Source organism: Semicossyphus pulcher, unplaced genomic scaffold (assembly GCF_022749685.1).
Source record: "Semicossyphus pulcher isolate SPU_LCO1_2020_fin unplaced genomic scaffold, fSemPul1.0.p SCAF_17, whole genome shotgun sequence".
Lineage (NCBI taxonomy): Eukaryota > Metazoa > Chordata > Actinopteri > Labriformes > Labridae > Semicossyphus > Semicossyphus pulcher.
The window spans coordinates 20,207,878-20,230,478 of record NW_027211681.1 but is presented as its reverse complement, the minus strand read 5'-3'; the positions used below and the strand labels follow the sequence as shown (position 1 = coordinate 20,230,478).

Sequence of the window (22,601 nt, the reverse complement as noted above, 5' to 3'; positions counted from 1 at the left end):
CCCACTTTCTCTTTAGTATTTTTGGTGCTGAAATTTAAAAAGATCACAATAATATAACCTCAAATTACCACAAATAACATGTCATGAAAACAGAATAATTACCCACCCACAACACACACAGCTGTGTATCAGCATCAGTGCAAACACAGATACAGTAAGAAGCTATTGTTTGTATTTCAGGTTCTACGCTGCAGAGATCGCCATCGGACTCTTCTTCCTTCACTCCAAAGGCATCGTGTATCGGTGAGTCAGTGTGGGAATCAGCTCGAGCCGCTTAACATCATTTAGACAACAGGTGTGAGTCATGCTTGTGTATGTGTGTCTCTTTGTGTGTGTGTGTGTGTGTGTGTGTGTGTGTGTGTGTGTGTGTGTGTTCAGGGATCTGAAGCTGGACAACGTGATGCTGGACTCTGAAGGCCACATAAAGATTGCTGACTTTGGCATGTGCAAAGAGAACATGTTCGATGGGATCACGACAAAGACTTTCTGTGGCACACCAGACTACATTGCTCCAGAGGTGTGTTTACAGACTATCAGTGAGTTTATTGGTGCTTTTTTTTTTACACTTCCTGTTCCTTAAACTCTGCCCTTGTGTCTTGTAGATCATAGCTTATCAACCGTACGGGAAGTCTGTGGACTGGTGGGCCTTTGGAGTGCTGCTGTATGAAATGCTTGCTGGACAGGTCTGAGTGCAATCACTACAGTTTCTACTTATTAAAAAGACAAGACCCATGTGTCACGAGCAGGAAATGATGATGTATATTTATACCCCTTTCAGCCGCCTTTTGACGGGGAGGATGAAGATGAGCTGTTCCAGTCGATCATGGAGCATCATGTCTCTTACCCAAAATCCATGTCCAAAGAAGCTGTTGCAATCTGCAAGGGGGTAAGAAAGAACGCAAATACACATTTGTTTACGTGGTCAAGCTCGGAACCCATTGGCTACAGTCTGACGACGATATAGCCTCTGGGGTCAACGGTGAACATGTCGGGCATGTCCGGTTTAGCCAGCGGTTAGCGATAAACAGCTTCAAACCATGACTTCTTTTTCCGTGCGTTGCATTGTTTACAGTCCAGTTAGCAACTTGAGAAGCGACCATGTGTTCAGTTTAAAAGTGAAGCGAATTTCGCCTCTCTAGATATGTCTGCACAATAAACTACATCATGTCTTAGTTCATTAAATCCCCCTGAGGAACGCACGTTCATCTGTTTGTGCTGAGTCTCAGTTTCACTGTAAATACTAAGTAACACAGAGACTGCACTCTGGCTTGCTTCAGCGGTATTACCCTAAAAAAGAAACAGATTTTCTTGTAAGTTTCAACACCATGATGCAGATTAGTAAAAAGTAAAAAGCTTTGTCAGGTCTGTCCTCAAGAGGAGAAGAAAACTACTTTAAAATGCTCGTTTGTTGAACGGAGGTCAAATTGATCATTTCTGATGCATTCAAGGAAGTCGGGAAATCTGAACACTGAACGGCTTTCATGACACAGCTTCAAGGAAATTTTTCTCAAGTTGAATTTTAGATCCAGAACGGATTGTTAGCTGTTAGCATGCAGATGTCTGTTTATAGAGATTAATAAGAAGCTAAATTGTTGTCAGATGAAGCTGATGGGAGACGGGATGTCATTACAATGGATTACGTTCCACCGTTTTCCTGCATATGCCGCAGCCTGCTGATTTTTATGCTGAATCTGTAAATAGAGATTAACTTGGTCCTAATCTGGACCAAAGCCTCTCCCTACCCGCTCTGAACACTGGAGTGTGGCATATTATGGGTTCCCAGCTGGAGCAAACACATGTCAGAACCCTTCTCACTTTGTGTTTCTCGTGTGTGATTTTAGCTGATGACCAAGCACCCAGGTAAGCGTCTTGGCTGTGGTCCAGAGGGCGAGAGAGACATCAAGGAGCACGCCTTCTTCCGCTATATAGACTGGGAAAAACTGGAGAATAAAGAGGTCCAGCCGCCTTTCAAACCTAAAGCTGTGAGTACATCAAACATACGCTCTGTTCAGTGTTTGAACTTAACCTGCGCTGCACTGATTAGGATTTGTCACAGTATGGAGGAAGATAACGTAAACACACCTTCAAGGTAAGTTTTAGGAAGTATTAGATCGCTCATCCCCCGAACCCTACCATTGCCTACCATTGGTCACTACTCTGACAAATGCAGAGCTCAGATTTGTGAGTGTAGTCACCAATGATGAAGCTGAGATGTCAGTTGCTCATATACGGACCAATGGAAATCCACAGTTTCGGCTGTGAGTGATTTGATTGGTTGATGCCATGTTTTAGTTGTATTTCTCTTTTTTCTCTTGTTTGTTGTCCTTTTTTTCTTCACATCCTCATCCAACTCACCCCGTCCTGCATCCATCTCTCTCTCCATCTCTCTTTCTCTCCTCTTCACGGCAGTGTGGGCGTGAGGCGGAGAACTTTGATCGCTTTTTCACACGCCACCCCCCCGAGCTGACCCCCCCAGATCAAGAGCTTATAGCCAACCTGGACCAGGAAGAATTCCAAGGCTTCTCATTTGTTAACCCTGAGTACCCTCACACGACTCACTGACCATGCCACATACCACTGGGCTGCACTAGTAATCCCCCACACCTCGAAAACAAGCGTTAAAATAATGAAAACAAAGTAAAAAATCTCCATGTTGTCGTATCCAGGCTGCACCCGGCAGGATGAGACATTAAAGGAATGTTGAACATTTTGGGAAAAACATTTTTTGTTTTTGAGAGTTGGATGAAAAGATTGATGTCACTCTCATATATGTGCATAAACTACAGAGCTGTTGCCTGGAGGTGATTAGCCTAGCTTGGCGTACACACTGAAAGCAGGGGGAAACAGCTAGCATTGCTTTCCCTAAAGTTAAAAATACTACTACCGCCTCCTCAGCTCACCACTTAACTCTTACCTAGTTTGTTTATTTTTTAAACGCACAATAAAACTCCTCCTCAAACCAGGAGATTCTCGAGAAGCCACTATAACCTGCAAGGCAAGGGTCACATGACCGATGGAGACCGCTAAAGGCATCTTTAAGCTACTTTTTTAGCACTGTTAGCTCGTCTGCTGGTGCCATAAGAAGCTAATCGGTGAAAAGTAAATTTCTCCATAGCAAAGGGGAAAAATGCGTAAAGCTACATCAACCTGCCTTGTGTTTTTTTTTCTGTTTTTAGCAGTAGCTTATTAGTACCTTATCACTGTGATTCGAATGTAATCAAGGAAAAAGAATACGATCAACCTCAGCTTTACTTTTTACTTGGTCGTAATAGGCAAATGTTAGCATGCTAACACGCTAAACTAAGATGTTGAGCAGTCAGCTTAACGGGAGCAAGTTAACATCGTCATTTAAAGGGAAATTAGCCGTAGACTTGATAAAAGAAGTGGACGTAACCACGGTGAAGCCATTTATGGGTTTGTGGACTGCCGTTTGAATCCTCCAGTTTTGCATTTTGGGCGTCGCCATCTTGTTTTTTCAGAGCCAAAGGTGACCATAACCGGATTAGAGGGTGCAATTGGAGAAAAGCTAAAAGCTTAGCATCCATAATTAATGGCAGCGTTACTGTGAGTATTGATGAGGATGCTAATTTTGTGTAGCGAAAAACAGGCTTCAAACGAAATGTACCTACAGAATCCTGAGTGTCTTTTCAGTACAACCCAATGCTTAAAAAGATATTTTTCAAGTCACTGTGAAAGTGACTTGTCAATCACAAGGTAGCCCCGCCTTTATCATCTATTGTACAAGCCTAGCAATGACCATTTACTCATGAGGAAAATTTATACCTATGTAATAAATCAAGTGAGAAGAAGGGACATTTTCTCATAGTAGACATATAATTGGACCTTCTTTTTGCAACCAGTGGCGGCCCCTATTAGCCATTGGAAAGAATGCACCCAGAGACCCAGAGGCTACGTCCACTTCTTGCATACAGTCTATGACTTTAGCATGCTAACATTAGCATTTAGCTCAGAGCACCCCTGTGCCTAAGTACAGCCACACAGAGCCACTAGCATTGGCTGTAGACTTCTAGTCCGGATTAGTCCTGTTATTAAATGTAGAGGAATGTTGCCCAGAAAAAGACCAACTCAGAGCTTGAACAGCCAGTAGTAGTTGGCAATAAGCACGCTAGCAGATTAGCGCTACCGTCATGTGACCATTGCCTTGTAGGACGTTGTGATTCCTCGAGAGCTCCTCGAGCTGCTTCAACAGCTTCAGCTCTATAACAAATGCACCCACATAAGAGACATATCAATCCTGTCATCTCATTCTTGGAAATAATCCAATAAGCATGTTTCCCAAAATGCAACAAACACATTCTTTTGACAACATGCAGATGGAAATGCAGACAGGAGCTCTAATTCTTACAGGAGAAATAACCTGATATTAATGCGTCAAGTTGCCAGTAGGACACTAGTCTTGTTTCCAGTGGTGACACTGTTTTTACTTTGGTTGAACACGTCATGGTACACTGCTGCTCTCACATCAGCTCTACTGGCTTTATTTCTATATAAAGTGCAGAAATGTTGCTCCTGAATGCTGCTTGGCTGCTCACACCAGCAGGTTCATGTCGGAGTCCGAACCTCCAGGCCAACCTGAACCTGCTCTGTCTCTGTGTCACCCTCCCTGTAATTGCATATTGACTATGACGACCTATCAGTAGTATTGATGAGTGTACTAAGATCACATATTGGTAATATTCATACAGTGTAAGTGAAAACTGACAAATTGCTTTGCTATAATTGTTTGAGTACTAATGAGTTTCCTAATGTTGACTTTACTTTCAATAGGACCAAATACTTCTACACTTTCTTTTCAGTCCGTGCTGTGGTGAGCTTAAACCTTATGCTGATTTAATTTTCAACTAGTCAAAGGGCAGCAGTCTTTATAAATGCAACCTGTTAGTGATTTTTGACTGAAAGCTCATTACTTTTCTCTTGATTCACCACATTACACTGTGCTTTTAATGACAGAGGGCATATCTTTTAGATTGTAAACAACCATTTTTGCAGGATTTCTCATGTGACAAAGCTCAGCCGAGTCTTGTGATGCTGGTTGTCTGTGAGCTTTATAAAAAACAGGATGTCCAAAAGTGCCATATTAGGGTTCAGAATCACGAGGATGATATACTGTCCTCGACAACTGTGACGAAGTGCAGCCATCTTGTGCCATTTTGCAGTTTATAATTATTAATATATGCATTATAGCTTATCTGTTCTTCAACAATACAACACCCTTTGGAAAGTCATTTTCATGTATAAAATGGATTGTCAGAGAAGAAATGTGTTTCCTTGTGAGGCAAATTGTATTTTTTTGTAACTGTGTAACGATGCAGGATAGTAACGTGTCAAATCTTGTTCTTTGAGCTTGTATCAAAAAGGGAGGTAGATAACGGAGATGCTCACTGATAAAGACAATATTTCTGCCAGGTGAAATAAGAGAGCACTTGAAGTGATGGTGAATTATCAATGGTGACATAATGAGACATCAGAAAGAGATAAAATATATATACAGATATATATATCAGAGAGATCTTTGGATTAATTGTTCTGGATGAGAGAGATGCTTCTGTGAATTGTGTAATTGTCCTGTATGACTGGAAACTGATAATATACTCACTGGTGCCTACCAGACTCCTTCTGTGTCTGCCTTGTTACTGCTGCCATGACTAAAATGGAAAAAGAAACAGTTAAACATAAACATTTATTTAGGTTCTTGTTAAGAGTTCGATGAGAGGGTCAATTCTACTCTCGTATCTGAGGGGCAAAATAAAAGCAGACGAAAAATATCCGCCCACCATCACCTCCAAAACTGTAACCACTTTATATCTTGTTTGATTAATTTGTACAAAAAATGAAGCATAAAAACATTTTGTGTTAAACAAACTCTGTATTAGGAAAATACAAAAAGAATCTGTGAATAGGTGTACAGTGGTAACAATTATAATGAAAAAATGTATTAAACAAAGTACGAGACTACAACTGAGGTTACACATTTTGAACTTTGATTCTTGACCCCATAAATTATAGTTTGACAGATATTCTCAATTCAAGGTTGACTCACTAAATTTCTCCCTGACCTTTCAGCTGCATCGCATGGCCTTCATCAGTGGATGGTATTTTTTCAGTCATGTAGAGAGAGAAGAAGTATTTATAGTTTTTAAATATCATTAAAATATGAAATAATTCATACTTAAAACTTATAAAAAAGGTTTAACAATGTTATTAAGGGCCTGTGTCCACTAACAGCAGTGTTTTTTGCGCTAGCAGTGCCTATTTTCTATATAAAACCAATGCAGTTCAGCATTTTCTGCACTCAGTGTCCTCAGCATAAAAACACCCTCTGTGTCAGCTGTTTTTTGTCACCGCGCTCTCAGTCAAAAATAGTTCAACTTTTGGAACACCGCAACATTCTCCAATGTCACTTCAGCTTTGTCAACAACAATGAGGAAGAAGCTAATCCTTTCATTCATTCTCAGAGCAATTTAGAACAGACTTGGGGCCCGATCAGACACAGCACGCTTTACAGGCTGTAAAACGCGAGGCGCACCGCACTGGCTCTTTTGTTGAAGCCTATGTTTAAAAAAAAGAGCATCTGATCGGACGTTTTTTCATCTCCAGGCGATCAGAGCGTTTCCTCAAAATCGCGAGGCACAAAAAGCGGAGAACGCAAGGCGGCGCGTCTGCAACGCAAAAAGTGTCCCTCTCATTGAAAACAATGACAAAAAAGCCGCCCCTGCTAAAACGCGTTCTGTCTGATCGGGCCCTTAATGGTCACTAACAAGCGAAGCGGAAGCGCAGCCAGACAACTTTCGTAACCTATCAACAGAAAGCACAGATGAGAAGCACTCTGAAATTGAGGCCGTGGGCGCTACGAGCGCAAAAAAGTAGTGTTAGTGGACACAGACCCGAGTGGTTTAACACATTTACAGGTGCTCCTCAGAACTTAAAGTTGTTGTCAAATACATTAAAAAAACACAACCCGATATATTACTTGTTATGTACTGAATAATTAAAGCTAGGGGTTTAAAAAACTGTCATCTACAAAACGCACAGTGCAGACATAAATGTGGAGGGTCGCACCTGGCTCGTACAAAAACATTAGCTGACTTAGTGCTGAATTCATGGACCAGTGGTAGAGGTTGAAATGTTTCCAGGCCCTCCTCGTTTCACCTGGCGGCCCTGTGATGAGACTAAAGAAGGAGGTAGGAAACTAAATGCTTTGTGTGTGTGTGTGTGTGTGTGTTATACATGTGTGTTTGCCCGGGGCTCACTGCTTCACCTCACTGTGTGAAATCCTTTGGTTGGTGGTTTGTTCTGCAGCTGGTCTGTTTTATCGATCCTCGTCTGTTCTGTACTGGAACGTTTCCTCTCTCTGGCTTTGGAAGTTTGTCTTGGATCTTTCTCGCATCTGTTGTTGTCTGCTGTTGAAATGTTTCAGTGGGTCCTTTTCATCTTGTGACTGTGTTTCTTGGCTTTATTGGCAGGGTGTGTTTGCTTTCATGTCAACTTGCTCCCCCAGTCCTGTATGGAGTCAGTAGTGTGTTTCGCTGAGTCTAGACTCCTTGTGGTGCCACCATTTACAGATGATCAGAGGTGTGGACTAGACTGTACCAAGACTTCAGTAAATCAAAAAACGCATGCAGGTTGACTTTCAGTACCAAGGACTCATGACTACACTGTAAAAGGATGCGTTCACACATTTCCAAGTCTCAATCAAGAACTCTCCCTAGAGTCCAGTAACTTTTTATGATAAGACATCCTTCAAAGTTTAATCCAAAACCTTTTGGATTAAACTTTGAATTACCATGACCTGGATGACTGAGAACCTTCACAGACATATTAGGACATAATTTTACCTTTCGAAACTAAGAGTCCAGTCTCCTGGGTGAAAGTCCTGTGTTGGGCTGAATCATCCAACCTAAGATCCCCTTATCCTGACCTTTAACCTGAACCTCAAAACCAAGTCTGAACTGTCAAACAGGACCAGGCAAAATGTCCTCACTTTCCGAAAGGTCCTCACTCAAAACGTCTAAAACTTACAATGGTCCTCAAAAAGATGTAAGTACAAGTATGTACACCCATACACACACACACACACGTTTACTTAAGTCACTTTTGGTTAAGGTGAGGGTAAGGGTAAGTCTCCAGGAAATTAATGTACCGTAAGTCAATGGGTCCCCTTTCTCCAAATTGGAGACACAGGTTTTGTCTCCAATTGGACAGGCTGTCCTCAATTAATTGGTCTAAAATGTGTCCTTGAAAGAACTTAGAACACACATGTGGCTGCAGTTTAGAGGACGTGAAAGTTCTGGATGCTGAAACTCCTAAATAATAACCTGATGACTAAGTTAGTCCTTCAACTTGGTCTTAAGCACGTCTTGTCTTCCAAATTGATGCAAAAAAAAAAGAAGAGAAACCCCAAAAATTCCTGTTTGCCCCCTTTTTTAAAGGCACACATTGAAACCAAAGCACAAAACAAGTACAGAAACAATAAGTACATATCTTGGCCAATGTTGCACTGATATATAGACATAACCACATTTAATAATGACTTGTTTAGGACTATAAACACAACTTTCGGGACTCCTGAGTTCGCTTGGGACTTGTTTATCTTGACTTAAGTCTGAAATTAGTACACTTGTAAAACATTTTTTCCACCTCTGCAGATTAAGTGTCTTTTTGTGTGCTGAAATAATTAACTTCCTTCTCTTCCCCTCATCTTTGTGCTTTAAGGGGACAGTTCTTCATTTTGTTTGTTGTCAACCTATTTCCTGAATAGCCTTTTCAAGGCTGTCCAAATTCACTTAAACATTTTTCTAACACGTTCTGTCTCCTTCCTTCTTTTTTCTCTGCGGCAGAAATCTCGCCGTGACGTCGGCAACTTTGACAAGGAGTTCACAAAGATGGTGGTGGAACTGACACCCACAGACAAGCTCTTCATTATGAACCTGGACCAGAACGAGTTTCAGGGCTTCTCCTACACCAACCCTGAATTCATCATACAAGTCTGAGGAGTTCCTGTTGGTTACACGCAGCCAGACAAGACTTTTATTCCCAGTTCCATTCATCAAAGATGCATACAACATATCATAACACAAACTACACTCAATGCCCTGAAGCTAAAGCAACAGCGGCTTATTCCAACTCAGTCCAAACCAGCATCTCAATGAAGAATAAACATAAGCCAACAAATTTGCCACATATTCACTTCTACAAACACAAAAACAACAGAATAAGATCAAACTGCCGCTGGCGTTAGCCTCTGGTTGTTCACAGTAGATTGAACAGTAACCAGAGACCAGTTTCTAGTCAATTCTAAGCCTGTAAAGTATTCACGGGACCTTGTGGTGAGCAGGTCGATACATAAGCCACCGATCATGAGCCAGTCAGTCAGTAAATATGCATCTGTGTGTATGTGCTCTTATCGATCAACAATAGTGTGTTTGTTTACTTGATTTATCTCGTCTTTGACCAGTAAAAGTTGCGTCATGAACATTCCATGATCAATAAATCATGTATGTGCTCACACATACACACACACATACACACAGTTGTACTTATATACTGAGTTAGGCTGAGGTTCAGTGAGGACCCTTATTGACAATGCATTCCCCAGCCCCTTACCCTGACCTCAACCTGAACCTCAAAACCAAGTCTGAAATGTCAAACAGTAAGGACCGGCCAAAATGTCCTCACTTTCCAAAAGGTCCTCACTGCGACGGTCTGAAACTCACAATGGTCCTCACAATGATTTATGTACAAGTACACAGACACACACACACACACAAACACAAACACACGCGTTTACTTAGGTCACTTTTGGGGACCCATTAACTGACATTCCTTCCCTGTAGACTCATCCTTACCCTCACCGTAACCACTGACCAAAATATCAGCTTTCTCCAGATTAGAGACTCGTTATGTCTCCAACTGGTCCTTAATTAATTGGTCTAAAATGTGTCCCTGAAAGTTTGCTAAGTCAGAACACAAGTGGCTGCAGTTAAGAGGAAGTGAAAGTTTTGAATGATTAAAGTTTTGAATAATAACCTCATGTCTAAGTTAGTCCTAAACTTAGTCTTAAGCACGTCTCGTCTTCCAAATTGATGCAAAAAAAAAAAGAAAAAAAAAAGAAGAGAAACCCCAAAACGCCTGTTTGGCAGCGATATTTAAAGATGTCTCTGTCTTTCTCTCTCTAGCTCTTTCTCTTTTCTATGGCACTGTGTAAGCAGTGGGTTAGTGCTGTGTAGGCCTATACAGTCTTTGTGGTGCAGCTCCTCTATGCATGCCATAATTGTTGGTACAGTAGCTCCTTAAGATTTGCTTTCTACATCACAGAGGGGGGAAAAAAAACCTCAGTGTGTTGTATTTATTGATGCAAGTGAGTTTTGAAATGTCCATGCTCAAATCAAGTTTTAGTTTCCACTGCAGATGCCGTGTACGCCGTCTTTAATCGTGTCAAAAATACGTGGCTAAAGCGTTTGCTGTACAAAGCACGGAGCAGAGACTGTTTTCCTGTCCTTGGCAAGAAAATCTGGGTGAACATATAATGTAGATGTAATAATTCTGTATGTTTCAGTGTATGTGTAAATAGGAATGGGATCTAGAGCTAGAAGTGGTTTTCATGTTATTGTACACTTCTCTACTACTCCTCACACATCTCCCCGCACTTTATCCCAGCACTCTCAGCTGTCACTGTCTCCCCTTCTCCTCCCCTTCCTCTTCTCCTTTCCTTACATCTTCATTTAATCTCTGTTCTCTCTTTCTCCTTCCCCGCTCCTTTCCGTATCCCTAGCTAACACTCACTTCATTTAAAGGAGAGTGGACTGGGAAAATGAGATAAGTAAGACAAGCGGGTGAGGGGAGGAGAGGAGAGAATAAAGTGTTTACTATGCAAAAGGCAGGAGAAGAAGAAGAAGAGGAGAAGAGGGCAACTTTTATAAAGCAACCTTAAGATATTGTGTAAGAGGACAGTATACATGTGTTGCATGCGCCGTCTTTACCTGCGCGTGAGAGACACTTACAGTATGATATCTACATTAAAGTGAATTATCATATTACCATTTCAGTAACTCTGGTTGTTGTTTTTTTACTGTGTTTCACCACTGCAGCATTTGTTTGCCATGATGTCACAGAGGTCTTGCCAGCATGTTTGAAAGTTGTGTCTTTAGAGATGGTAGAGGAGATGTTTGACTTGAGTTGAAGATATATCTTGTGTATCTACATAAGCAATATACTAACAGCTTGACGGCTACAAGAAACGATTCAGTGTGTGGTTACTCTTTAATGCCAGGCTTTTACAGCAGCCTGAGTGCAGTGACTACAACCTTACATGCATGCTCTCTGTAACAGATTATTAAATTGAAAACTACAAATAAATAATTTGTATTAAAACAGGTGTTTTATAGTTAATTTAAGAGACCAAAGATACTATAAGATGACATTTAGAATCGTTCCTAGGACGGGCCCACAGATCTCCAGGGCCCTTGATCTGTATCACTGTGATCAGGATTTGGCAGTCACATTTTTTGCTATCCAGATGTCCTGCTTTCTCAAAGTAATACTGAGTTTGACCAGCCTGATCCAGATACTGACTTTCAAAAGTACCAAACCTGAATAACCAGCGCTCTAAATGGGACTACATATGCTATATGCTTTATTGACAGGGGGCGCCAAAATCCACACAAAATGTTCCACAAAGCTCAAAGGGGGCAAATCAACACAAACCAAAAGTTCCTCACAGGAGCTTTAATGCTTTCATATCAGCTATTTGTTGGATTGTTTTATGGGGACAAAATTGTGTAATATTTCCAGAACCTTAATGTCTACTTTAACTGCATTGTCAATGAAAATATTTCTACAGTATAAACAGTATAAACTACATGGTGAAATATTAGATTTTTTTCCTGAAATCCAGCCTGAATCCACCTCTCTGCTGGGATTATGATAATCCTGATTAGTTTGGATCAAAGGTATCCCAATCCTCCACAAAAGTTTGATTTTAGCATCCCTTTTCTCTTTTGAACAACCCAATCTCAAGATTTGATCCAATCCGATAGCTGTGATCCGATCAGATTACATTTGAACTGGGCCATACATTAGAATAAAAACAAGCATAATCCTGCCAGATCATCACAGAGATTGATGCATCAAAAATGTCATAAAGATACAATTCATCAAGGTGACTAAATAAAATAAAAATAAATACAGAATTAGCATGCAGGAAGTTTCATGACAATGAATGTAGATGTTAAAAACGTGTATTTGAAACCTTAAATATATAATTCAGAATTTGAAGGGAGGAGGATGTTTTTACAGGATTATTCACACTTTGTGGTGGTAATTACTTTTCATAATAAGTGTGACCTCTGAAGTTGCACACTTGATAAACTTGCTTGATAATTAACTGTGGCAATTAAGCAGAATAGTCTCTGTCAGCTCAAACTTGTGAGGTTTACTGCTCTTTGGTCCTCAGTGTTTGAGATGTTTTCTTTTCTGAGAAACTGTTAAAAAATATCCGAGTCTAGTCAAATTAAATGTATTGGAAATATTCATAAATGAGCACTCGGTAGAATCTTTAAAAAGCTTTTACTATAACTGAAAATAAACAAGCACAGAAAAAACGGATGCACTGTATTTTCAAATAATTTCTTTACGCAATTTTTTGTGGATATATATTGCTTTAGCTTTTTCAAACTCACTTTAAATTCAAAGCTTTAAATATTCATATTCTCATTTGTCTTTTATTTATTCATATTAAGCTGCAGCTCTTCTTCCATTGCTGCTGGAATCCTGATTAGGAGATTAATATAAAGGACAGGTGATGAGTAAAGCGCTTTTAATACAAGACTAAAAAAAGCCTCGGGAATTAATATTTTCTGGCGGCACCATATTCAGACATTTAAAATGTTCTAAATTGTATGTCATCAACCCCCACAATGTTATGCGCTCCAACATTTACTGGCAAAGCCCCAAACTAATGAGCATTGTACTCTACACAACATTACTTTTACTTTGACTTAAAAGAAAAATGACTGCTTTTACTTTGAAAATAGTATATTTGTTGTCTTTTAGTCAATATTGTAATTCTTTATCCATCACTTGTTTTTAAGTGGTGCATGATAATTTACTGAGGGCTTTTTTTCTGGTACTGTGGTGTCACTGAAAGACTTCTAAGCTTTTTCCTCTTACTGTCAAACTGCAAAAATGAGTGGAGAAGCTCTGCGATGAACTAAATTAAAACAGCACAGGATTCTGCCTTTAGATGCATTATTTAAACAACATTTCCTCCTTTTTTAAGGTTGTACCAAGCATTAGAGGAGGACTGGGCTACAAAAATCTCCCAAACCCTACTGCGTCTTTTTGTAAAAACACCATATAGCCTTTTGTGTTTCATTTACTCCTAAAACACGCTCAAACTTATCATCAGTTAAAGATAATGTTGTAAGAGACTCTTTACAGATTATAAAAATATGGGTTTTAAATGCTCATTTTGACATTAGAAATAGGCGTTTATTTTTTATTTGTATTTCTTTATATAACATTAAAATACTCTTAAAAACGTAAGGCCAGGTCTCTGTTACAAATTATTTATGTAGCATCTATAGCCTACTTATAGAAAGCATGATAAGTAATCATAACATTCATCTGTACTAGTTAAAATCGTGACTTTAATTCTGAAAGCAAACGAGCTGTGGTTAAACAGCTGTGCTGCTGTCCATGGTGCTGAACTAGTGGGCAGCACTGTGGACTGATTCAGGCTACACACTGACTATTATGTGCTTATTGACAGGAACACACACACACACACACACACTCGCACACACTGGGAGGCGGGATTATCCTGCAGTTAGTGCCACAGAGTCCAGATACAATAATGTAGACCGTGTCCGGAGGAGCTGCTGTTGTTTTATTTCCTGACAACTTTTTGTTTTATCGAGGATTTTTATCTTTTTCCACTTTAATACCTCAACCAACTTTACTTTTTCCTCTTTGGTTTTTCTATTGCGCTACTGACCTCACAGCAACATCCCGTGATCCTCCTCTGCGCCCTTGACGTGGAAACATCCCAACTCAGTGTGTAGTTCAGGGTCAAATGAGCCGTCCCGAAATATCTACATTTATCCACGAGAACAGCGCAGGTTAGAGAAGATGTGCACAAAAGCTGACTTTCCTTCGGCTGATTGGATCCACACAAAGATAAAACACCGGGGGAAAGTTTTAAAAAGTCTCTAAACCCTGCTGGTGTCCGTCCGCCGGAGGACTCCTCAGCGAGGAGGAGGAGGAGGAGGCCGACATGAGGGTGTGTAACCGGGGTGTGATGATGCTGCTGACCACGGCGGGGGCTTTCTGCGCCTTCAGCCTCATGACCATCGCCGTGGGCACGGACTACTGGCTGTACTCCCGCGGGGTGTGCCGCTCCAAGAGCCAGAACGACAACGACACCGTACGCAAGAACGAGGAGGTCCTGACCCACTCCGGCCTGTGGAGGACCTGCTGCACCGAGGGTAGGAAACAAACTCGTGCTGATGCTACTGCGTTAGCGCGGTTCACCAACATAACCTACTTTTTTTTACTCAGAACAGTTGCAGGCGTCTAAAAATCATGCAAAACTTTTATACATATCAATATTATTGTCATATTGGTTGGTCAGTTATAGCTACTCTATAATGTCCCAACGAGAGCAGTGAGCTAATACTTCCACAGGAAGAATGTAACCTACAGCATGTCTGTAGGCCCGTGTTGGGTGCAAAATACTATTTAAAGAAAATAGAAGTAACATACACTAAAGTTATTATATAACAGCGTATATGTGTTATTTTCCCCTATTAAAACGTTAAAAAGTCTGCTTGCATTGCCACATTCTAAAATAAAAATACTGCAGGACAAGTAAAAGTCCTGCACTGAAAATGTTACTTAAGCACAAGTGCCAAAGTTTTCTTGGCGAAATGTCCTTAAAGTTTTTCTTTAGAACATGTCAAACAGGCAACAGAGCAAATAGCGGCATACTTTCTATAGAGTCTCAGTTTATAACTTAAGTCTGTGTAGGATGAAGTGAGAAAAATGTATCTGGTCCTACCCCTTTTTTCTTTTAAACTATTTAAATTCGGTCAAGGCCACAGCTTTCAAAATAACACCAAAGAACACAGATAACTAGCTAATCAACAAAAATGCAACAATAAAATAATGTAAATAACACAAGATACAAAGTAAAAGAACTTAAAGCTGAAAAGGGCCCCTTGAAAGTGTTTCATCTGATTATTATTATTTTATGTGCATGATATATTTTAAATTTTAAATCTTAAATACGTTTGAGTAGTTTAATCAAAAACATTGCATCATATTTTATAAGATCAGCATGTGTTTCTGTAGAGTAACTGGTGTGATGGTTGTCAAATAATGGAGTGAAAGGAAACTAGAATATTTTACTTGTAGTCGAAGTAGAAGTGTAAAATAACATCTATTAGCTTAATGAATTGAATAGAATAACCAGGAACAAGTGCCTCATAAATGTACTTGAGTAAATGTTACATTCCACCAATTTATTGCACCAATACAGAGGTGTAGACCAACAAATAAGACAGACGACGAAACTTGCACTTAGTGTAAATGTAATAAGTTAGCAAGTAAAATGAAATCCTGAAGTATCTTTTAAAACTCAAAATGCACTTCATATATATTACCATAAAATACCCAGCAACAACAAAACCTTAATTGTAGATTCGGCTTCTCTGAAACTGAAGGAGACTTTTAGCCTTCGTTAACCAGCCTTCTCAGCCATAAGCAGTCACTTTAAAAATAGATTGATTTATTGAATGAATGTGTTCATAGAATATTGTTTGTAAAACTTTACAGCAGTCATACCAAACATTAAAAATCTCACCTGTGGACAACATGATAAAGCCCGACCTCTGGTATAAGAGGACAACTCACAGCACAAGATTAAACAAAACAAGACAGCAAGCGAAGACGACACATTCAACATATAAGAAGCAGGTGGAGGTGAGCTGTTATAACGTGCTCCTGGTTTCTGGGTCATAGGGAGTTGATAATAAAAAACATACAGTATATGCTACATAGCACTTTGTAACCATTTCTAAACACTTCAAACATGCTCTGTAAAACACCCAGTTTTAAGACTCTTCTGCAGTTTATCCCATATTTCAGCTCAAAGGGACGTGTGTGTGGTTTGATTTAGATTGGCTGCTCCGATAGGGAAGGAGGAAGTGAGAGCAATTTTGGATATGTCCTGTATTAATTATTTATCGCTCCTCTAATAGCCTCTCCTCGTTCTCTTACCCTGTTTGCTTATTTTTCCGAATGAAATGAAAAAGTTCAGCTCTCTTATTTCTCTCCTCTCTGCTCCTGTCGACCCCCTCCCTCTGCTGCTGCCCCCGCTATCTCTAAGCTCCAAAAGGGTTTAATGGAAAGGTAACGGAGGACATCGATGCTCCAACTATCCTCTGTGTTTACGTGTGTGTGTGTGTGTCTGTGTCAGTGTGTGTCTCTCACAAAAAGCCAGAAGCAGAAAGACAGATGGAAAGACGGGAAGCTGAAGGCTCAATAAGAGATTATAGGATCAGGAGAGAAGTGTTGAATTCGTCAGGATTATGTGTCTGGTTGGTTATTTACTTTTTTTTCAAACCGTGTATTTTAATCTTTTATTTTGTAACTTAATGGATGATTTTTTAGGGACATGGCTGACATTTATAATGGCATACAGTTATTATCTTCCAGACTCGAGGTGCCGTACTGCTTGTTTGTTTTCATGTTAGCTAAAAGCAAATTATCCTCCACATTAGCCTCTGAATAAAGACTAATGACCAAAGCTGGCAGACAAATCTGCTGCATAATAAACACCCATTCTTCATCAGAGCGAGGAGAGAAGGTGCTGAACGACTGCTACCTCGTCTCTCTTTCTGTGCTGACAATAATTAGAATAAGAGCACCCTCGGCCGTGCGTTTTTCCCTCTGACCCACTCACCGCGGCCCAAGTTGTAGCCGCTGAGTGAGTATTGTTTTGGTAACCATAGAGACGGAGTCACACCATCAATAACTGGTCAATCAGTGCAGCGCATAGGGACACGCTTATCAATAAAGCCCTGTGTGTGCAAATGTTGAAAGGCACAGCTGGGCCAAAGGTTACTGGCAACAGGAAACACGTGTTGCAGCTGCTTTTGCAGGATCAAAGCGTGAGGTAAAACCGCTCTCACAGGTTAGTATAGTGAGTCTGTTTGTTTGTAAGCCGGACGATTGGAGGGACTGTTCTGTATTTGTGTTGCTTTTAAGCACCTGAACATCTGCCTGTATAATCACCTCGCCACATACAAACATGTGTAAAACCTCTGTGTGCATTTCTGTGTGAGCTCCATTAGAAGCAGAGGAAAAAAGGCTTTCTGGTACTAACAGGCAACACAGGAATAAAACACAAAAAGGTAAAATAATTACTGTGCTGAGCAGAGTATTTAGGAAACACAGGTACTCAATGGCATGACAAACACTAGAAAGAGCAGCTACTTTAGTTTCAGTGTGTTTCAAGCCTGGCATTTTTACATTTCCATGTGTGATTTTTCTGTGAATCAAATCTCCAGAGAAGTAGCTACTTGTTAGAAAGTCGTTGCACATCTTAATATAACTCGAGTAGAATATCTGGCCTTGGAAACCAATGAAAGGTACATCTGTATTTAAGTCAAATTGAAGTTTACAGCTGTAATAAATCCACCGCTGAACCTGCTGATGAGCCGTCATAGATTTTACTACCTGGCCCTGAGTGATGGATAGATAACGAGTAAAACATGGAGTTTGGTCAAGCCCATGTTTTAACTGTATACCTAAATATAGAATGATAAAGGCCAATGAATATATAAGATAAGAAAATAAAAGAAGCAAGTAATACAGACGGGAATAGATATAAATAAAATGAAATTAAATAAGAGGTGTAAACAACTGGTATACAAAAGTGAGTATCTAAAGTGACCTGGTAGGGATAAAGTGACATATGTGGGTAATAGCAGCAACATTTAGCAGTATGAGATGGTACAGTATAAGTATGAAATAGTGCAGTATAAATAAGGTGCTATATGAAAAGTGTCAAATAAATACAGTGTGTTAATTACAGTATGTATACATATATTATGCATAATTACCACCAATGCTTGAACCTGCTTTTTGAAACTGGGCTGGTTGGGCTCTTTTGTTCGGTTTATTAGTCTTTTTGAATTTTCACACGTGTTTTCTGGTTTGTAAATGTAGATATTCTGGTTAATCCCTTAAGTGACTCCCTTGAGTTAAAATTTGATTAAAGAAATGTCAAGATAAGACTCTGATGGGATGCTGCTGAGACGCTGCGCAGGAGGGGAGACAGACGCTTCATAAGATGTATCTGTGTAAAACCATCATGCTGATATTTCTGTTTTGTCACCGTTAACAGAGACTCCAGTCGGCTGTCGTCAGTCTGTATCGTCAGTCTGTATTTGAACACAGAGCGGGAAAAGTGAGATCCGATCACAAGTGGTCACTGAAGACGCATTTGAGCGGCTCGTTCATGCTAGGTGTGAACAGCTGGGCTTAGAGCTGACCACTTCTGATGGGATCACCCAGGACAGATGCGTAATACCAAATGTGAACAAGGCCTGAGATTCAGGACTCTCAGTGACATCCCAGTAGATCTCTGGGGCTGCGCGAGGCTTTGTCTGCACTGAGATTGTCCAGATTACATTTGCACATATTAAATAAAATCATTAAAAAAGCACCTACTTGATAATCAAAAGTTTGTTCATCTATTAAAAAAAAAAGTTTTTGGTCCTCATTCAAATATAGTAGCTACTTTGTTGGCCACACCTCTGCGATCTACAGGCTGACTGGTGTTCATTTGGCCAATAAAGATTTGAAATCAATCACTTTATTGTTTTGGTGTATGTGTGTGCGGGCTAGGGGGGGCTCAGCCTTTCTTAGATACAAGCAGGAGGGAGCTCCAAGGAAAAAAGGTTGGGAAGCACTGATTTAAAGGATGAGAGAGGAAAATGTGTATTTCTCTTAGACAAAAATGTTCTCATATTGATTTTTCTCTCATTTTTGCATCCGTCTTAGGTGAATAAAAGTCCTCCAAACTGAACAATCTGAGAGGGAGAATTAGTCTGTAGTTAAAGAGTTGCTTTATTTGAAGACAAAAACCTTGCTGACTTAAATCACCCTGTGAATGTCCTAACTGCTCACACAAGGTAAAAGGACACAGATCTTACTTCTTTCCCACAATATTCTCAATGAAGCTTAAAGCTGAATCGTACAAAGTCAACAAAAATAATCAATACGATACAGCCCGTCAGATTGAGAGCATCACATTAAGCATTACACGCCGAGTTTACCGGGTCAAACACAATTTCTCTATCAGTGTGAGTGTCACGTTACGTAATCACACAGAGCCAAAGCTCTCATCAAATATATTGGGATGTATTACTCTTTCTATGTTTCTCTGCAGGAACATTTCGAGGAGTTTGCAAAGACATTGACCACTTTGCTGAGGATGCAGACTACGAGCAGGATGCTGCAGAGTATTTACTACGTGAGTAACAAATGTGCAGGTGAACTCTATAAAGGAAGTCTCAGGTATTCAAAGGTTACATGAGTGTCTTCTCCTCTCCTGTCCTCAGGAGCAGTACGAGCCTCTAGCCTCTTCCCCATCCTCAGCGTGGGATTATTATTCCTCGGAGGAGTGTGTGTGGCTGCCAGCGAGTTCTACAAGTCACGCTACAATGTCATCCTCTGCGCGGGGATACTCTTTGTGTCTGCAGGTCAGGAACGCACACAAATCAGAATAAAAAGTTACCTCTGGACACGTTAAATAAGGAGCAGGTCTAGACAGTACTCTTTTGGAGAGACCCTACATTAATCCACCGTGAGCAGGCACTTTGCAACAGTAGCAAGAAAAAACACAGGCAGAAACCTCGAGCAGAACCAGACTCAATGATACACAGCCATCTGCCACGACCGGCTTGAGGAGACAGTTGGATAGAGGGAGAGGTAGAAAGAGAGGAATGGATAGACAGCACATATGTTTGACACAGACTTAAAGGAGCAATACTACTAATAATAGAACAAATATATCTACTGTGCATGCCCACAAACTACACTCTCATTACCCATCTGACCCTCTGTACCCCTCTCAACTCTTCCAGGTCTCAGCAACATTATTGGCATCATTGTTTACATATCAGCCAACTCAGGTGACCCCAGCCAGAGCGACAACAAGAAGAGCTACTCGTACGGCTGGTCTTTCTACTTCGGAGCTCTGTCCTTCGTGCTGGCTGAGATGGTGGGCGTCCTGGCCGTGCACGTGTTCATAGAAAAACACCGGCAGCTGCGCACGAAAGGTCGACCTTCCCTCATGAAGCCGCCGATCTCCCGCAGCTCGTCTTACTACCGCAACAGATACTACCAGAGCCGCGGCCGCAGATTCAGCTCCAGGAGCAACCACAGCATGGGGGAGACCAACTCCTTTCCAGCGTCTATAGTGCGAGACAGAGAGCCGTCCCTCTCACATGAGTCTAAGGTAACAATGGCAGGTCTGCCACCACCAGTGACAGTGGGCTCGGAGTTCATGCTCTACACTTTGGCCTCGCCTCTCAAGGACGATAAGATTGACATTGCTGTTGATGATTTAGGTGATGCAGCTGCTCACAACAACACAGAGATGCTGCCTGGGAACTGTGCGGCCAACAGAAGGACAACGCCGGTCTGAGAGGAACCAGAGGGATGAAAAGAGATGCATCAACTTATTTTAAGTCATTCAGTCGATTTAAGGACTTTGGGTATTGTCAATTGAAAGTTAGGTACGCAGGTCCTGCTTTAAAAGAAAGCAATAATAGCAAAATACAACAATAATAAAAACTTCACACTCAGTTTTTTGTATACAGAGTTTATAGTTTTCTACCCAGAGTTTAGGCCGAAAAAAGGGATGCATCTACTCACATAAAGTAATAATCTCCAAGATTTTCGTTTAAATAAATTTCTGTTACGTCACTATCTATCGCCGAATGAGGTAACACGATGGTGATTGAGCCTATGGCCCACTGATGAAAGCCTTTGCATTTGCAGTATTACAGACTGGCTGTCTGTGGCGACGAAAAACTCACAAGCGGCGCCCAGTTGGAGACGCGTTTTCCATCAGCCAGCAGTGGTTGGTCTGCCAGAGAGGGTAGGCGGAGCTAAGCGGCTGCTTTTCCGCTCTCTGCAAGTGTTGTGAGTAAACAGTAATCTACTACGACTACAGATACAGCTTCAAAAATAAGTGAAAATCCAAAGAAAAAGAAACAAACTCGACGCTCAGATGAAGCAAACAGTCTAAAAAGGAAAGCGACCGTCAGCGAGGAAAATCAAGAGTTACAACCGGAGCCAACCGTGGACGTCACACATGCAACACTGTCTGGATATCTGGGAAGTGTGCTCCCGCAATTACCGTTTATCGCCACAGGTGCTGCCAAAGAGAACAAAACAGAGATCGAGATTACCACTTTAAATGTGTTAAGTCCAAAATGTCCAATATGTCGTCTTCAAATGACTTTTTTGTTTGACTGAGAGTCCAAAAACCAAAACATGTTCCATCAAAAATTCCTTTAAGAATTTAGTGCAGAAATTAACAAAAAAATTAAGCAAAAGCCCACGTCTGAGAAGCTGCAATGAGATAATGTTATGTTGTTATTGTTCCAGCTCTAGACTGAAGAGATGTGTCTCTGATTTACTGTTCAAGAGCTCTAAAGGTGATGAAGTAAACAAGAACACAATCTCAAGCTCTTTTGTTTTGTGCTTTTTTAATGTCATTCTGCTCTGCTATTACGTTTGCTATATCTACAGTATTGTGTGCATGTGTGAATGAGTGTGTCTAGTAATAGGAATGTGTTTATGAGGCGTATAAGTGCAGAGAGAGACAGAAAGGATAAGCTGTCCAAGAAAATAAGAAACTATCACACATACATTTACAACCAGGAATGACTATAAACTATGTCCTGCTCTTGTCCTCTCTCTTTCTCTCTCTCTATGTCTGCTTGTGTGTCCAAGTGTGTACTGTGTAAGCATACGAGCTTAAGTGTAACAAAAGGTCCTGCCCTTCTGATTATGTGAGTGAGTCTCTGTTTACATTAAATAAAGCTTATGAAGTGACACAAAATGTTCTTTGCAGAGACATAAGTGTGGTTCAAGGTGGAGTGTTGTTGCTTTTGTGCTGAGCAGCGCCGCCTCGGGTGTCTGTCTGGAAAGAAAAAGATAGAGAGACTATTAAAATGTGTCCTTGTGTAAGAGAGAACAGAAGCAAATGTGCAAGCAAGCAGGGTACATTATATAAACAAAGGCACGCATTTATTAGAAAGGATGTATCCCCCCTGTAGTGGAAAATATCAGGGGCTGTACATGTGTGGACCTGCATGAGTAAGCTGTGTTATAGATGATGATTGGACAGTATGAACAGCAGGCATGCTGAGAAACCTGATGCGTTACCATGGCATTCAGATCCAAGGCAGATGTGGTGACTGTGCTCACAGTGCCGTCATGTACCACACAGGAAAACCACCACATCATTCTGTGCTGACATAACAGTCCACTTTATGTGTAAT

The 22,601-nt window shown here is 40.7% G+C and overlaps 2 protein-coding genes across 3 annotated transcripts in view; both read left to right on the top strand.

The window, feature by feature from the left end:
- The window catches only part of prkcba (protein kinase C, beta a), a 43,622-nt gene extending 32,557 nt beyond the window's left edge, over positions 1 to 11,065 (top strand). The window contains exons 12-17 of one of the 2 annotated variants that reach the window (XM_069666108.1): positions 181 to 243; positions 379 to 517; positions 603 to 683; positions 779 to 886; positions 1,842 to 1,982; positions 8,859 to 11,065. In XM_069666108.1, the coding sequence (XP_069522209.1) occupies positions 181 to 243; positions 379 to 517; positions 603 to 683; positions 779 to 886; positions 1,842 to 1,982; positions 8,859 to 9,011 (685 nt within the window). In that variant the 3' untranslated portion in view covers positions 9,012 to 11,065. Of the gene's footprint in view, positions 1 to 180; positions 244 to 378; positions 518 to 602; positions 684 to 778; positions 887 to 1,841; positions 1,983 to 2,409; positions 3,634 to 8,858 lie in introns of those variants that run through there. The other variant, XM_069666109.1, reaches the window with a different exon arrangement.
- A 3,228-nt stretch (positions 11,066 to 14,293) lies between these two features.
- cacng3a (calcium channel, voltage-dependent, gamma subunit 3a) lies at positions 14,294 to 20,934 on the top strand. Its single transcript, XM_069666131.1, has 4 exons — positions 14,294 to 14,504; positions 19,475 to 19,558; positions 19,647 to 19,787; positions 20,172 to 20,934. The coding sequence occupies exons 1-4, from the start codon at positions 14,294 to 14,296 to the stop codon at positions 20,732 to 20,734; spliced, it is 999 nt and encodes a 332-aa protein (XP_069522232.1). The 3' UTR covers positions 20,735 to 20,934.
- The last annotated feature ends 1,667 nt before the right edge of the window (positions 20,935 to 22,601 follow it).

Bases quoted from the DNA above. Each gene is read 5' to 3' on its own strand.
- cacng3a (XM_069666131.1), top strand. From the start codon at position 14,294: ATGAGGGTGTGTAACCGGGGTGTGATGATGCTGCTGACCACGGCGGGG. The intron at 14,505-19,474 runs GTAGGAAACAAA...GTTTCTCTGCAG, and splicing joins GAGGACCTGCTGCACCGAGG to GAACATTTCGAGGAGTTTGC. The intron at 19,559-19,646 runs GTGAGTAACAAA...TCCTGTCCTCAG, and splicing joins TGCTGCAGAGTATTTACTAC to GAGCAGTACGAGCCTCTAGC.